Source organism: Mustela lutreola, chromosome 9 (genome assembly GCF_030435805.1).
Source record: "Mustela lutreola isolate mMusLut2 chromosome 9, mMusLut2.pri, whole genome shotgun sequence".
Taxonomy (NCBI): domain Eukaryota; kingdom Metazoa; phylum Chordata; class Mammalia; order Carnivora; family Mustelidae; genus Mustela; species Mustela lutreola.
Genome location: NC_081298.1, coordinates 144,076,397 through 144,094,180, shown reverse-complemented (window position 1 = coordinate 144,094,180; position 17,784 = coordinate 144,076,397). Strand labels below are relative to the sequence as shown.

General features: G+C 47.5%; 1 protein-coding gene across 1 annotated transcript in view; it reads left to right on the top strand.

The window, feature by feature from the left end:
- The window catches only part of DCDC2C (doublecortin domain containing 2C), a 90,122-nt gene that overhangs the window by 54,424 nt on the left and 17,914 nt on the right, over positions 1 to 17,784 (top strand). Inside the window, exons 9-10 of the mRNA XM_059132757.1 lie at positions 166 to 234; positions 3,907 to 3,948. Coding sequence (XP_058988740.1) covers positions 166 to 234; positions 3,907 to 3,948 — 111 coding nt within the window. The remainder of the gene's footprint in view (positions 1 to 165; positions 235 to 3,906; positions 3,949 to 17,784) is intronic.

The following is a 17,784-nucleotide window of genomic DNA, read 5'->3' as shown; positions in this document are numbered from 1 at the left end:
AGTGAAGGTAAAAATGCTGGTCAGGGGGCGTCGGAAAACCAGCCACACTTTCAGCTCCGTCCACAGAAGCGGTCCACAGAGCTCTGCTCTCCACCCCCTCTGCTCCTTTCCCGGGGTTTGGCGTCGCTCGACTGCCACTACGGCCGCCGTGTGTTTTCTCTCCAGACACCCGCGGAGATAGTCAAGGAAGATGAAGAGACACCTCATAGCGGCCCTGATTTTGAGAGCCACAAGGTGAGCTACTTCCACTCTCACTTTGTATTTGGTGCTGTGGGAGGAAGGCGCGTCCTAGCACGTGGGGTGGAGCTCCCGTGGGAGGGAGAGGGAAGCAGAGAGCCCACCGCGGTCCAGGACGCGGCGCAGCGTGGCGGTGGGAACCTCGCGTGTTTCCCAGGCAGGTGGTCCCTTCGATCCGGTCTCTCGGGTGCCAGAGATCATGTGAGTAATTTTAATGGCTCCTCCGCTGGTCCTAATGACCTCTTACTGTGCGTCCAGTCACGGACTGAGAAACTGTTTTCCCAGCAACTTTCAAGGTGTATTTTTAGAGGGAGCGTGGCGAGCGGAACAGCAGCAGGTGTGTCGGTGTGTAGGCGTCCGCGGACGCCACGGACCTTCTGCTTTGGGGGCGCTGGTGTTGTGTAGTAGCTGGTGTGGTCAGGGAAGCGGGGACGCGGGGCGCGCGCTCCACGGATGGCAGCACGAGCCCGCCCCGTGGACCCGGGCTGCGTGGTTCTGCGTCTGCTCCGTCCTCCGCCACACGCTGAGCTGTGCCTTCCAAGCAGGAAGCACGCTGCTGGGGCGCATAACCTCTGACATGAGGTGACGAGTCTATCTGATGTATGTGCTCTGGGAAAACATATCTTTAAATTATTTATTTGCAGAATATTTGGCAATTCAAGCTAATTAACATATCCACCTCAGATAGTTATAATTTCCTTTTTTGGGGGGGGGACAGAAGTGCACGAGCAGGGGGACGGGCAGAGGGAGAGGGAGAGCCAGGCTCCCCGCTGACCAGGACCCTGAGATCATGACCTGAGCTGAAATCAGGAATTAGACGCTCACCAAACGGAGCCGTCCAGGCGCCCCTCTTGTTTTAAACTGTTTGGACCCAGGCAGGAGGTTGTGTGGTTAAGTCTGGGGTATCAAGTGTGAGTCTCTTCTAATGCTGAAGCCTCCTGAACTATAAGGAAACTTGGGGTGCAGCAGCCTTGTGAGCCATTCCTTTTCCACTCGTAAACGTGCTCCGCATTTAGAAACAGAGTAAGTGGCCCGGAGCGTGGGTGGAAGGGGCTGGGGCTACACGGAGCTGTCGCCAGCTTCCTGCCCACCTGGGGAGGGCGCTTGGGGGGAAGTTTGTCTGGGTTTCTCACCACCGGTGGGGGTTACGATGTAAACCAGACGGTCGCAGGGAATGCGCTTTCAAGCGATTCTCTTCCCCTTCCTCCTGTTCTTTTGATGTGGAAGTGGTTTTCCGCGAAGGCACAGGTGACGGGAGGTCTTGGAGACGAGGAGGAAAGAAGACACTTCGTTGCTGTGGTGTCGGAGTGAGCGTCTGTCCTGGAGCGCCGGGAGCGGTGACACGGCAGCTCCTGCCTGCACGGGGGGAGGAGCGGAGACGGACACTCTGTGCTCAGGCGTGGAGTAACCTATGGCCGTATTTCGGCAGGAAGAGGGCACAGGCATCGTGAGGACAGTGACTTTGTGCGGCAGCCAGAGTCCCTGGTGTGGTCTGGCCACTGACGTTTGTCACGGTGCCTTATTGACTCGCTGTGTGAATCTGCTGGGGCCTCGGCGAGTTTCCGTGTGTATCAGTGACTTGGCATCCATCAGTAGATTTAATTCGTTAGAGTGAATCAAAGTGTCTTTCTTAATGCATTATCGGAATAATCGCAACCCCAAGCGATTGGCTTTTAACCGCCTGGTTTTGCCACCTCAGCTTCTGGGGAAAGCCGGTGACCCGGAGCAGCGGAGGCCCCATTCTCTCTTGTCTGGACATTGCTGACGTGTGGTGGGCAGGGGCGTCTGGGGAGAGCAGCCTGCCCATTTGCCGAGTGCTGGCTCTGCTGCGGGGGCCTGCCTCTCCTCACACGCACGCTTGCCCAGGCGTCAGCACCCAGCTTTGGGGCCCCCGAAGCAAGGAGATGGACGAGAACGTCACGTGCCTCCACTTCCGTAGTTAGGAAGTGGGGGAGCTTGGATTTGGGTGCGGTTGTGAGTGAGCGAGGCTCTGTTTCCTCCAGTGTCGTGAAGCCCATGCTAGTTGTGCCTCATTTCTCAGCAGAGCTGTTTCCTGTGCCGGGCTCCGTGGTCTGTTCCCAGTGATGGCAGGCGTCGCGGCAGGTGTCGCGCTGCTCACAGCCAGAAGAGCCTCCCTGCTCTGACGTCCACATGGCGCCATCTTTGCTTCCCGCGTGGCCCGAGCAGGACTCCCTGTGCCTTTTCCTTATGGGCATGAATCGCCTCATGGAGTTGAAGGGTTTTTGCTCTGAAATCTAGCCCATGTTTTTGAGAGATCGGAAAGCGAGCAAGCGTGTTATGTGCACTGTAACAGGTGGTAGTAATAGCAAAGAAACGACATCCAGTGAACGCTTCCTGGGCAAGAGGCCAGTTGTCTCTCCTGCGCCCGCTGTGGATTCCTTGGGTGGGGGTCGAGCGTGAGGCTTGGCGTCACGTGTCCTTCACCGTGTCCGGGACCGAGCCTTGACGCAGTAGGGGTCTCGTGACCATTTGCAATTTGCTCTGAGCTCCTGTGGCTAGGGTGCTTAAACTTAAGTCTGTCATCCTGGGGTAAAATGAAAGTGACCTTGCAAAGCTGTAAGGCAGCGTATTATTGTGCACATTATTTTTAAAATACAGATTTCTGTTGTTTGATCAAAGGAGTTTCTGTTATCTAATTTTTTTTGTAGTAGAATATGTGTATGTAAAAACACAGCACTGGCCATTTTGACCATTTTTAGGAGTACCGTTCAGTGGTGTGAAGGCCCCCTGCCGTGGCGTGCGGCCATCAGCGCTGTCTGTGTGCAAACACCGTATTGTCCTGAGCAGGATCTCGGGGCGCATCGAGCACGGGGTCCTCGTTGCCGCCTCCCCCAGCCCCTCTCTGCGGCCATGAGGAAGGCCTGGGGCGGGAGGAGCTGTGTCGGCGTCAGGGTCAGACGCGGCTCTCTTCCGGCCCAGAGGGTGTGCACAAGGGTTTGTTTGGTCCTGATGCACGTCTCTGGCCCAGACGGGGTGACACCAGGAGAGGAAGCAGAACCGGAGCCAGGCTTTCATCGGACACTTCTTCATCCTCAGGACGCCTTACATACGTCATTTCTGCAGATGATCTCTGACATGTCGGGAATACTGTCACCTTAAAGTGCGACACCAACATTAACGCATCTGAAGAGCTCAGACAAGTGAACTAATCAAGACGAAGTGTGTACTTGCTAGCCAGGTGTTCACGGCACACTGTTGTCGTTGAGCTGGAGACTTGAGAACCACCCGAGGGGAATAGCCCACCAACACACGCATTAGTCACACGAAGCAGAAACAAGGGAGGCATCCTTGGTGGCTGATGCACAGTTGATGCTCTGGTGTCGCGGGTGCTGGGAAGCGGGACGCGGGACCTGCACGCGGGTCTGAAGGCGGGGGCGGGGCCCTCAGGTGAACACCCCGCAGCAGCCGAGAATATGGTGTGTCCTGTTCTGCAGCAGGTGCTTACTGAGAAGGGCGTGAGAACGACTCAGGAGAGGAGGGGTGGAGCCTGACGAACCGGGCGGGGAAAGGGGAGGAGCGAGGCGGGCCGGAGCCGGAGAGGAAGCCCTGCAGGGTCTGCACGACTACCAGGAAAGTGAGGGGGAGCACGGGTGTGTTCGACACGGTCCTTCTTGCACAGAGTTGGTTACTGTATTTTTTTAATAATAGGAGAAAGAAGATGAAAGTCCTTGTGAAGACAGCGACAGGAAGGTTTGTATCAACAAATTCTGTAATTCTTGTGTTTTGTGCTCTGAAGCCAGACCTAACAGGGGAATCAGTGGATTCCAAAACCCTGCCAGGCACCTTTTCAGGGATAAGACCTCTACTTCGCCGTCATGCACCGCAGCTCTGCTCCCACAGAAAGGAAGCAAACTCAGAGGGAAGGAAACATAGCTAAGACATTTCGGATAGGCGGGCAGATCCACCCGAAGGGCAGGTAGGAAGAAAGCAGGAGGGCCAAGCCTCCCCTCGAGTCGTGTGTTAGGGAGCGCCCTCCAGAAGCCAGGCACCAGCAGGCACCTGCGGATGCTCACTTGGGCTTTCCAGGAAGCCCTAAAACCTGCATCTTTGGGCCCTGGCCCTTGGGCTGAGGACGGATGTGTCCATGCATGGGGCCACAGGAGGAACGCAGGCTCCCCAGAGCCGTGACACTCGTAGCCCCCCAGGAAGGTGTGGCTCTGTCTGGACGGCTGGCCCCACGTAGCAGACAGGGACACGTTCATCCCCACGGTCCTGTCTTCCTGGCAGTATCTCTGTCCCTTGCAGAATCAAAGTCTCACTATTGGGGCACCTGGGGAGGGGTGGCTCAGTCCGTTAAACTTCCGACTCTTGATCTCAGCTCAGGTCTTGATCTCAGGTTGTGAGTTCGAACCCCATGCTGGGCTCCATGCTGGGAGCAGAACCTACTTAAAAAAAAAAAAAAAAAGGTCTCACTGTTATTTGTTGGATGATTAAGTGACCGTGGTGATTTTTTCAGAGTATGCAAGACTTGATTGACTTATTCCTTAGTGCATGTAGACTCCTCGTGACTCCGTGGAAAACTTGGGCCAGAAATGCTAGTATTTGGGAAGGTTGCCTAATCAAAGCCAGCTGGAAAATCAGCCGGATTTGACATGAGATCAACCTGCAGTAGATGCTCCGTCCACCACTTCCCCCACGGGAACCTCAGGACAACGCTGTAGAGAACCAGAGCTCAGTTTCTTCCTGTGAAGTTTGGTGGTTTATTTATAGCAAAATCAACTTCCAGGATAGAGATAACATGTACAAAATGTACTCAATGTTATGACTTTTATTTATGCTCTCCGAGACAACTGAATTGTAAAAGAATCCTCGCAGCAACTGAGGTGGGGCGCACACATGAGCTACAGTACCATCTGCGAATACACATGTCGCGTGCAGATGTGTGCTCAGCCGTGTGGAAGCAGACGCGCCTGTCTCTGGCAGATGTGCACGCAGTCAGGCAGAAACAGACGCACCTGTCTCTGGCAGGTGCACACAGCTATGTAGAAGCAGATGCACCTGCAACATGCTGATGGGCACGTGGCCACATGTAAGCACCGTGTTCCTGTCCTAGTTCTCCTGTAAACTTGCGAAGTGCCCCTCAGTAAGTTTACTTCTCTGCACTTCATTAACCCAGTCAACAATTTTTTACTGATTTATAGGTTTACATACCTCAAAAAAACTGATCGAGAAAATGGGTTTGCAAGTTCTTGAAAAGTGCAACATATCTGTATTTAAAACAGCATTTGCAGTATTTAAAAAAAGATTTTATTAATTTATTTGACAGAGAGACAGAGATCACAAGTAGACAGAGGGACAGGCAGAGAGAGAGGGAAACAGGCTCCCTGCTGAGCAGAGAGCCCGATGCGGGGCTCGATCCCAGGACCCTGAGATCATGACCTGATCTGAAAACAGAGGCTTCACCCACTGAGCCACCGAAATGCCCCTGTTTGCAGTATTTTAATGAAAGTGTTTTTCACTTGGAAATCAGACACTTGGCCGTTCCCACTTGTATCTCTCTCATTAAAATCAGTGTCATCAATTTTCTTATCTTGAATTCCATCCCCTGGAATGCTCAGCAACCAGCTCGTCTGCACTTTGCTGGAAGGCCACCATGGGTGTTCGGGGAGATGTCCCCTGTGCTCAGACAACATTCTCTCAGACTTTGGTGTCCAGTAACTCTTTGGAAAATAGATGGCTGGTTTGACGTATGTGCTCCTTGCTCTCAGTCTGACTGTGCTGGTAAAGAGGATGTGTGAAGAGAGCAAACTTTGGACACACGTAAGCTGTGTCTGGGTGCCATTTCCTGCCCTGAGCCTCAGGGTCCTTATGTGCAAAACTGGGATAACTTCCAACCTGTCAAGTCTGTGTAAAGATTAGGAATAGCCACGAAGTGTCCTCTCCAGTGGGTGAGGAGTAAGTTATCGGGGTATTTATTCTCCCCTCTTACTGAGATTCCTACCAGAGGTTAAAGCCTTTAGAAGGAGGCATTCTGTTTTATTTACATGTTCACTTTTCTTTCTTTTAAAAAAAAATTTTTTTTTGAGACAGAGAGAGAGAGAGAGAGAGATTGAGAGAGAGAGAAGGGGGAGAAAAGAGGAAGAGCAAATTCTCAAGCAGACTTTACAACTAGTGTGAAGCCCCACCCAGGGCTGATCCCACAGCTCTGAGATCATGACCTGAGCTGAAATCAAGAGCCAGACATTGAACTGACCGAGCCACTGAGTGCTCCTATATTTTCATTTTTCTTAACACCAGGGGCACACAGTGCCTTACTCACTCACTGCTGGCATTAATTATTTTGAAAAATTGAATTTTCTTCTATGATATCCCATGTTTAAAAATCAAGGCTACTTTATCAAATTATAAAAATAATGTTTGTTATAGATTTATTAATACAATAAAAATGGTAAAAACACCGAATTCTTCTACTTAGAATCTATTTCCACTTTTGTGTGTATTTTTAAGGGCTATTTTCCATTAACTTTTTTATATCATGTCTTAAAGGGATCATGACTTTGCTGATAATAAAAAATATTTTAATTAATACTATGAATCAATATTTAGGGTATTTTCAGTATTTTAGGGTTTTTCTTAGTATACTTCAAATGTTGAATTTACTTATTAAAAATAGATTTGAACATTTTTGATAAGAGATGTCACTCACATTAAGAAAAACCTCAAACAACCAAAGACAACATATGAATTGTGCTTATGTGGGCTTCCTCTAGAGCGATGTTCCAGGTTGCCTTTTGAGTATTGTCTGTTTTGAAACTTGGATCTCATGCCAGAATCAAAAAAGACAATTTCATTTCTCTTTTACTGGAATAAATGTTCCATTTGATTTCTCGTTTGGTATCTTTGCTATTGGGGTGAAAACTTGAGAGGCTTAAGAAAACAGAAGGAATAATTTACCCGGTGATACATTTAAAAATGCAAAACAAAACAAACCATGAAACCAGATGTTGAATTATTCCATCCTGCATTAGACTGATAGTAAGTCTCTGAAAGTCACCAAAGAACATTGAGAATGCTGTAGGGGTGCAATTTGGAGGCTTTGTTTAGGTCTTGCATTTTAGGGTATCACTCGGACATACGGGTCCCCTATATTTAGAGGCATTGAGACAGGTATACATATATGTATACATATATATGTATACATACACATATATGTATACATATATGTATGTATACAATATATATTATATATACATATATATAGTATGTATACATACATATATATGCATATATACATACATATATATTGTATACATGCATATATGTGTATGTGTATGTATATATACATACATATATTGTATACATATATATACAATATATATATATTGTATATATATATATATGTGTATATATATATATATATATACATATATATATAGTGACAAGTTCCAGGTGCGGAATGTGTAAGAGGATGAAATGATGACTGTAACATTTTTTTCCTCAAGAGCTTCAAATATCAAGCATAAAGTGATTAATAGTAAGTGTGTAATAACAAGTAAGATTTTGAGCGTATGTACTCATCGATTTATAAAATGGTCTCTCATCTTTTTGAGGGGAATTCTGTGTGTTTCATGACCATGTGATGTGTGATGAGATCGAGCCAGGGTCCCTCCGAATGGGTGGTCATGGCCACTGTAACCAACATCTCAGAACTGTTGAGCTTTCTGTGTTCAGTGCCATCAGTGTGACAGAAAAATAGCAGATTGTCTGCCTTTGAAGCATTTATATTGTAGCCCATTGGAAAACAAGAAAACAAGCGATGTTAATAGTGTGGGCAGTGAGAAGAAGTGGAACCCAGGTGTGGGGAAGCAGTTGCAGATGGTCAGAGGACGCCTGTCTGTACAGGTGTGAGCTCCTCTGTGGGGGGCTGGTGCTGTGTCCCCCTGCAGCAGAGGGCTGGCCCCAGCTTTTTCTGAATGAATGCTGTATTATGTGGCACTGATTCTCATACTTAACCTTTGAGCTTATGTTTCTGGCCTGATTTCCAGTCTCTCCCCAATGCCAAACTTCATCTGGTTCAGCGGTCACCTCTTCCAACACATGTCTGAATCACCCGTCTGGTCATAGTGTTCTCTACTTTTAGCGACTGTGCTGGCTATTGTAGTACGTTATTTCCTCAACTGTCCCCAGTTATTTTGTGTGTGCTTTCAGGTTTTTAATAACTCCCCATTCCCTGCCTTCTGTTCGTTTTTCTCTAATGAAGAGTCAGCCCCTTGGGTAGGAGTGTACATTCTGCTCAGAGCCTCCCTTCCTTACCCACCAAGGAACACTGCTTGTTCAAAAAATTCCTCACCGAACAGTCCTGGGAATTTTAGGATGAGAATTTGGCAGGAGAGAGAGGTTTGGCCTTCTTCTAGCTTCTAGTCTTCAGTGTTTATGTTGTTGAAAAGTAGGAAATTTCAAACAATATGAATTTGGGTGAAGTCATAAGAAAATTAAAAAAACAAAATAGAATGAAACAGTGGTAATTTTGGTCCCATAATTATAGAACAAGAGTTAGGTATCATTGATACATGTGAGCTTATTTTCTTAAAAAATAGAGTTGTGTTCTATTTAGTTTTCTGGTTTTCTTGTCATGTTGACTCCACCCCAAATGCTACTGTGCTTAGACATACTTGAGAATCAAGTCTCACAAGACAGGAGGTTTGGAAAGAAATGGGCAACTTTCCCGTTCCCCACTCTTTGTGGTCACTGAGGCTGGAAACAGTGGTCCTCATGCCTGACAAGATCAGATAAGAAAAGTGGGTACTTGATACATCACTAGCTATAAAATGAGTGACAAAACAGTGAGACCTTTTAAAAAATAATCAAAGTAATGGTTTATATCATCTGACATAAATCACAGTTAAATGATTTAATGAATTTAATACATGCTAAGCTCAGAGCATGAGGCATCTTCCTTTGCGTGTAGCTACCGCTGGACACACTGTGTAAGCATCTTGTTTCGGTAAATGGGGTGTGAACCTGGAACCGTGATTCGCTCTCGTATGCTCCATCAGTCCATCAGGAGAGGGTTTTCATTTAATTAACATTGTCAGAGATGCCAATAAAACCAGGGAGTTTTTGATCTAGCATTGTCTCTGACTCAGGGTTTTTTGTGACAAAATGAAAACGGCATTGATTCTTTCATTGATATTTGAAATTCATTGCCTGCCCAGTATCTTAACCATTTTTTCCCTTTTTATTATCTTGATACCATTCTGTCACTACTGCTAAGTATTTTATTGCTTCTTTGAGAGATGAGGTTCATATCGATCAACACTGAAGTCGCAAAAGCTAAGTGTAAGTCATCAATAATGCTAAGTGGGGTATGGTGAATTAACTATTAAGTAATGAAATTTTTAGAGAATTACATGGCTCTAGAAAAATAAGGCTTGGCTTCCTCTATGCATAGGAGATGCATTTGGATTTAAACAAAAAAAGAAATTTGCACTTTAAAACAGTAGAGATGATTTATCTTCAACTATATTTCACTAATAAAACGTAGTGTATTGAATATGTGTTTTATAATAGGATGAACCATGAGGGGGGCTCCATTGAAACATTTCTGCTGAGTTTGTGCAATTTTAGAAATCCTGGGTAGGGACCTGGAGGGCGAGGTGGAAGGCTTCGTTCCGTCTGGAGAAGCAGCACGTGAGCGAGAATTGGTGTCATAGGAAGAGTAAGCCCAGGCTCTGTAGCTAACAGCGGCGTATCGTTCACTCGAGAGCAGATCTTACCTGTTCTGGCCATATGTATGTGCAAAGCAGGTGTCTGTGTGAGACGGGCATGCTCATGACCTCGCCTGCAGTCCCTGTGGCACAGGGACACTCCTTAAACACCACGACATCTTGCCAACTGAATACATGGTTCTTACTTGTCTGCCGTACCTCAGGGCAGCTAGGAAGAGACCAGCAGGTGCAGGCCGGCTGTTTCTATTGCCTTCTGTCTGGGAAGCGTCCACACTTCGCTCCCGCTCCCTGCGGGGCCTGCCCGTCCCTGACCCTCTCCAAGCCGTGTGAGCAGCAGGCAGACTTCCTTCCAGCAGCTGCCTCCGGGGTGGGACTGCCCCCGGCTCCCTCTGCTCCCGGCTGGTCCCGGTGTGTCTCGGGTGTGTCTGCTACCCTTGTCTTCCCTTGTGGCTGTGCAGGGAGAAAGGGAGGATGGAGATGCTCAGGTCGGCGCGCAGCTTGTCCTGAGCCCGCGCTGGGCTGCTCGCGTGCTCGTCTGTTTGCTCATCCAGCAGCTGTCTACATTGCTCTGTTACAGAAAATCGATTACTAGCAGACGGACACTACTCTTCTTTGGACCCGTCCGCTAGGACATAGACAAGAACAGCACCAGGATTTGGCTGCGAGCAAACTCTTAATTAAAGGCATCAGCAGAGGAGCCTCCTGTGGGCTGAGAGCAGAGTCGTATAGAACTTATAATGCATAAGCAGCAGAAGCAGGACCCAAGAGAGGGTCTTTCTGCATTCCGAGAGGTGGTCCCCTCTGTGCTGAGCTCCAGAATGGGGGCCACAAGGCCCATTTCTGTCTTCCGTGGGTGGTCCTTTTCCCACACTGCCGCTGGCCTCAGGCAGGCAGGGCTTTTGTTTTTGTTTTTTAGACTTATTTACTTATTTCAGAGAGAGAGAGAGAGTCGGGGGAGGTCAGAGGGAGGGGGAGAGAAGCAGACTCCCCACTGAGTGTGGAACCTGGTGTGGGGCTCAGTCCCGCAACACATGACGTCAGCCGAAACTGAGTCAGACGCTCACCCGACAGCGCCACCCAGACATTAAAATATCACCCACAGGCACACGAACATCACAGGCACACGAACGTCGCAGCCACAAAAGGAAAGCGTTTTATTCACATTTACTTGGTTTTCCATGTGAGTTATACAGATGCTGCCTATAACTTTTAAAATGTATGAATTATTCTTAATTATGAAAATATACATGGTCAATTTAGAACATTTTGTGTGTTGCCAAGCAGTCTGGACTTTAGGTTCGAGTAGCACAGGGCCATAAATGTAATTTTTGGACACAGAGCGTAGCATTTTAAATTCTCATTTCTGGGAAAGTTTAATGAGAGGCCTTTACTGGCTGTCTACACCACACTCCGGGAAGGTACTTTTAGGTGAATTTATTACTTAGTTACCCCAACTAATAGCCATATTTTGGAGGAAAAATATCTTCTCCCATGAGTAGATGAGAGAAAAGAAGATCAAAAAGAGGAGGAGGAAGCGAGCCAGAAGGCTCGCGGGCCCTTTGAACGGACGAGGTGCTTCAGCCGCCTTCTCTCTCGATTCCTCGTTCTCTTCTGTGAACCTGGACACCTTTCCCTGAGAGAAAGCAGAGAAGTAGCCAGGACCTGTAGCCTGTAGCCGTCTGTGAAGCCACGTGGTATCGAGTCAAGTTAAAGCTTGTTTTTCATGCGTCTTCGGGACTGAAGGAGGACCCTCCCTCGGCAGAGCAAAAGAACTTCTATAAATAAAATTCGTATTTTTGCTTGGAGATAGAATGAGTCTAGGGAAAATAGTTCTTTTTTTTTTGAACTTGTGATCAGTCAAAAAACAAGTTTATACCTCACATTGAAATGTCTTAATGCAGTTCACAAATCGGTAAAGGTCACGAGCGCAGCGTGCATGTGAATTTCAGCAAACTGTACAGCTCTTTGGGGTGGAGTGAAAGGCTCCTCCACACCCCTCCGTTCCATCCTCAGAATCCGAAGCCTGAGCGATCTTCAACCTACTTCGTCACTGTTGTCCAAACGTGTGTCACAAGGCCTGCACACTTGCCACTGACTGACAGCCTCATCAGGATACCGGGTCTATGGGATCGTAAAAGTGTGAGCCGGTGTGTCTGGGGGCTCAGTCGGTCCATCTCCTGGCTCTTGACTTCAGCTCAGGTCATGATCTCAGGGTTGTGGGACTGAGCCCCATGTGGGGCTCTGTGCTCAGCGGGGGTCTGCTTGAGGTTCTCTCTCCCTCTGCCCTTCCCTGTGCTCGTGTGTGCACGTGTGCTCGCTCTCTCTCAAATAAATAAATCTTAAAAAAAAGTCTGTGCCAGAAGCACCCCTAGAAATGACTCTTCTCCGGCCTTTTCATGTTACTGAAACGTCGTCTCCTTCTCTCAATACTGTGATTTTGGAGATTTTCCTATTGCAACAGAACTGCCTGAACCCAGTTCCAGATACCCAGTAGCCTCTGTGTTCGGAGCCCGTGGAGCTGCACAAGTCTCTGTGCAGGGTACAGAGACAGGAAGGTGTGGACCTTGCCATCAGAGCACGAGCGGCTGCTGTCCTGGGTCCTGCGGAAAGGCTGCAGCCCGTGGGGACGAAGTGTGCTTTGGCTCCTTGCGGGTTTGTTTGCTTTTCCTCAAGCCCTTGAATGCTTGGAGGGCTCAGTGGCGTCTTTTGGAGACAGTGATCTCGTCCAGATCTTCATCTATCTATTCTAGGACCGAGTCTTCTTCTCTTTTCCAGCTCATGTGTTTCTAAAAGTACATGACGGTGGCCCTTCCACAGCTCCTGGTATTTTTCTGGAACTCTGGGATGAGAGTCAGATATGGTGCCTCTGGGTGCCAGCGAGGCAGAGGGTGGCCGTTTCAGCCTGGAGAGACTCCTAGGACGGCCTCTTGCTCAGCATCCCTTTTAGTCAGCCTGCGGCTTCAAGCCCCAGAGGAAGAGACACCCCCTCGCTCCCCATGAGCCCAGTCTCCATCCTCCTCCAGAATTTCCTCTTTCTGCCACTCACGAGGGTTGCCGTGCCTGTAGGTTCTGTCTGCCTTGTCAATGTTGTTAATCTCTCCCCTGCTCATGGACGTTTGTCCTGCTCCCCAGTAAGCAGAGGTGCCTGCTTTGAGACGTTGTCCTGGTCGTCCAGCAGGTGGCTCCGATGGTGGCCTCCAGCATGGCCATCGAGCGGGTGTACCCGGCTGTCTTCACGTGTTCCTTGTCATTTGCTTTGTGCATAGTCCCATGTGAAGAGGGTTGCCGTTGCTGTCGGTGTCAGCTGTGCCGCATGTGTCGGTGTCTGGCCTCCCCGCTGCCTCTCCCGTAGCCGCGCCCCTGTGGTGGGTGGACTCAGCAAACGTTTCTCATCTGCTGCCCCATCCTTCACTTGGTCGCGACACTGCATGTCAATCTCTTGGTCACAAACTCCTGCATTCCGTAGCATGACACTCTCTAGTCCCAACAGCCTGTTGACTTCTCTCTGTTGACCGACCCCCAAGCAGAGACCTCACCTTCTGTCATTCTGGTTCTCTCTGTTGCTTCCCTCATGGGGAGTTCACCGGATGGCTGGGATTACTTGAGTCGTGTTGACCTTCCCTTCTGATCCCCCGTCTGTGTCCAAATGCCATTTCTGTCCTTTGTCTTTAATGGCAGCTTGCATGACCGCACGTCATCCAGACGCTCACAGCACATAGGACCTTGTGATGTTTATGAACCTCTGCATTTCCACTTAGGTGTCTCCTCAAATAAGACGTGTCTGCAATACCACTTGGTTCCTCCTCGTCTCGGTTGTGGCACCTTCGCTCTTTCCTAAAAAGGCACCAAATGGTGCCAACTTTCCAATGTTCCCAGCTCTTAGCCTTCCCTCCGGCCCCGTGCCTCAGTACTCGTTGGTGTCGGTCAACCCCTCGCGTCATACCCTCTCCTGACTCTACGTCTGCACATGTTTTTCTCCTTTTGCTATGTCCCTGCTCTTTCCAATCCTTCATGGTCCCTACCTAAGTCTGACCACTTCTGTGAAACCATCATTGGCCCTCCAAACTTTGGCAGTGTTTTTTAAAAAGATTTTATTTATTTATCGGACAGAGAGAGATCACAAGTAGGCAGAGGCATGCAGAGAGAGAGGAGGAAGCAAGTGAGCAGAGCCCAATGAGGGGCTGAATCCCAGAACCCTGAGATCATGACCTGAGCCGAAGGCAGAGGCTTAACCCCCTGAGACAGGCACCCCGGCGGGTTTTGAGACTCTGCACAACCTACTCCATGACCATGAGGTCATTATAGATGGTTATTAACACTGCGTTTCATAGATTTGTCATTTGCTGCCTAAGGGGCATGCATTTCCCATTTGCTAATTAGTCCCTCAGTATAACCATGTATTTCTTCATTGTAAAGACCACAACTTCTGTTCCCTGCTGCCGTTAGCAGTGACCTGCAGAGCCCAGGGTGCATAGCACATACTCAAAAGGTAATTGGTGATTGGCTACATTTGAGATTTTCAGGAAACAGACATTTATTTTTTAAAATTTTTTATTATATTATTTAGTTACCATACTGTACATCATTAGTTTTTGATGCACTGTTCCATGATTCATTGTTTACATGTAACCCCCAGTGCTCCCTGCAATCCGTGCCTCCTTGATACCCACCACCGGGCTCACCCCCACCCCCCGAAACCCTCTGTTAGTTTCTCAGAGTCCACAGTCTCTCACGGTTTATCTCCTCCTCCCATTTCTCCCAATTCAATTTTCCCTTTCTTCTCCTAATGTCCTCCATGCTATTCCTTATGCTCCACAAGTAAGTGAAACTGTATGATAATTCACTCTTTCTGCTTGACTGATTTCACTCAGCAGAATCTCCTCCAGTCCTGTCCATGTTGCTACAAAAGTTGGGTATTCGTCCTTTCTGATGGAGGCATCATACTCCATAGTGTATATGAACCACATGTTCCTCATCCATTTGTCCGTTCAAGGTCATCTTGGCTCTTCCCACAGTTTGGTGACTGTGGCCATTGCTGTTATGAACATTGGGGTACAGATGGCCCTTCTTTTCACCACATCTGCATCTTTGGGGTAAATACCCAGGAGTGCAATTGCAGGGTCATAGGGAAGCTCTATTTTTAATTTCTTGAGGAATCTCCACACTGTTCTCCAAAGAGGCTGCACCAACTTGCATTCCCACCAACAGTGGAAGAGGGTTCCCCTTTCTCCACATCCTCTCCAACACATGTTGTTTCCTGTCTTGTTAATTTTGGCTATTCTAACTGGTGTAAGGTGGTATCTCAATGTGGTTTTAATTTGAATCTCCCTGAGGGCTAGTGATGATGAACATTTTCTCATGTGTCTGTTGGCCATTTGTATGTCCATACAAATGGAAACAAACATTTAAAATGAGAATCAAAATTTGTTTTCTGTCTCTGCAGCTGAAATTTCCCTTTATTTAGAGAGGAGCGTTCCCCCTTTTTCTCCTTTGTGCCTTATTTACTGAGGAGCTACTTTCTGTTCTGTTGTGTGTTGCCCCTAATTTTGTTTTGTGGCTTCTAATAAAAACAAACAAACAAAACTCATCCTTAAGGATGACAGCAAATCCACAAAGGAAAAACTTAGCAGGAGCAGACACATTTTATTTATTTTTATTTTTATTTTTTTTAAAGATTTTTTATTTATTTATTTATTTGACAGAGAGAGATCACAAGCAGGCAGAGAGGCAGGCAGAGAGAGAGGAGGAAGCAGGCTCCCTGCTGAGCAGAGAGCCCGATTCGGGGCTCGATCCCAGGACCCCGAGATCATGACCCGAGCCGAAGGCAGCGGCCCAACCCACCGAGCCACCCAGGCGCCCCGAGCAGACACATTTTAAAGAAACATTTTCTTATCTTGCTTGCACTTGATTTTTCCAAGAGGTCATGGTACTTACATTATCATAAATATTAACTGAAATCCTGCCATTTTCCTAGTGAATAATTTTTAAAAAATTTCTCATGTTCCTCCCACCCACCTCCCTCTAATAACCATCTGCTTGTTCTCTGCAGTTAAGGGTTTGTTTCTTGGTTTGTCTTTTTTCCCCTTTGTTCCCATTTTGTTTCTTAAATTCCACATATGAGTGAAGTCATATGGTATTTGTCTTATTCTGACTTATTTCACTGAGCATGATGCTCTAGGTTTATCCGTGCCATTGCAAACTATAAGATTTCATTATTTTTTATGGCTTAGTATTCATTGTATTTATACCGCTTCTTTATCCATTTATCAATCAACAGACACAGGCTGTTTCCATAATTTGGCTACTGTAAATAATGCTGCAGTAAACATAGGGGTTCATGTATCTCTTCGAATTAGTGTTTTTGTATTTTGGGTAAATACCAGCCATGCGATTACTGGATCAGAGGGTAGTTCTCTTTTTTAACCGTTGAGGACCCTCCCTACTGTTTTCCAGGGTGGCTGCCTCAGTTTCCATTCCCACCGACAGCACATGATGGTTCCTTTTCCTCCACACTCTCGCCAACACCTTTTGTTTCTTGTGTTTTTGATGTTAGCCATGCTGACAGGTGTGAGATGATATCTCATCGTGGTTCTGATCTGCATTCCCTTGACGATCAGGGATGTTGGGCAACTAGTTGTGTGTCTGTTAGCCGTTTGTATGTCTTCTTTGGAGAAATGCCTGTTCATGTTTTCTGCCCATTTTTAGTTGGATTATTTGGGGTTTTTTGAGTGTTGAGTTGTATATGTTCTTCATATGCTTTGGATACTAACCCTTGATCAGATATGTCATTCAGTAGGTTGCGTTTTGGTTTTGTTAATCGTTTCCCTCAGAAAGTCGTTACTCTGATGCGGTCCCACGAGTTCACGTTTGCTTCTGTTCCCCTGCCTCAGGAGGCACGGCTAGGAAAAACGCTGTTACGGCTGATCTCGAAAAATTATTGCCTGTGCTCTCTTCTAGGATTTGTATGGTTTCAGGTCTCACATCTAGGTCCTTTGTCCATTTTGAGTATATTTTTGTGTGTGGAGTAAGAAAGTGGTCCAGTCTCATTGTTTCACATGTTGCTGACCAGTTTTCCCAACACCATGGGTTGAAGGGACGGTCCTTGTCCCATTGTGTAGTATTGCTTCCTTTGCTGAGGCTTAATTAACCACATAATTGTGGTTGATTTCTGGGCTTTCTAGTCACCCCTTGATCTATCTATGTGTCCATTTCTGTGCCAGCATCATGTTGTCTTGACGACTGCAGCTATGTGCTTTCGATCTGAGACAGGGGAGGGGCGAAGGGGCGTAAGGGAGACTTTGCTGAGCAGACTCAGTGCGGGGCCCAGAGCCCGGTGTGCGGCTCCGTGCGGGGCCCAGAGCCCGGTGTGCGGCTCGGTCTCACGGCCCTGAGAGCACGACCCAGGCTGGAACCAAGAGTTGGACGCTCAACCGACTGCACACTCAGTCGCTCCCTACAGCTTTGTAATATGACTTGAAGTCTGGAATTGGGAGATCTGCAGCTTTGCTTTTCCTTTCCAAGGTTGTTTTAGCTGTTTGGGGTCTTTTGAGGTTCCATACAAATTTCAGTATTGTTTGTTCCAATCCTGAGCAAAATCCTGCTATTGTTTCAATAGGGATTAGGTTAGATGTGTAGATGACTTTGGGTACTACAGACATCTTAACCATATTTGTTCTTCCAGTGCACAAGGATGGAGAGTCTTCCCATTGTTTTTGTCTCATCTTCCGTTTCTCTCATCAGTGTTGTGTAGTTCTCAGAGTACGGGTCTTTCCTGTCTGTGGTTAGGGTTATTCCTAGATATTTTATTGTTTTTGGTGCATTTCTAATTGATACTGTTTTCTTAATTTCTCTTTCTGCT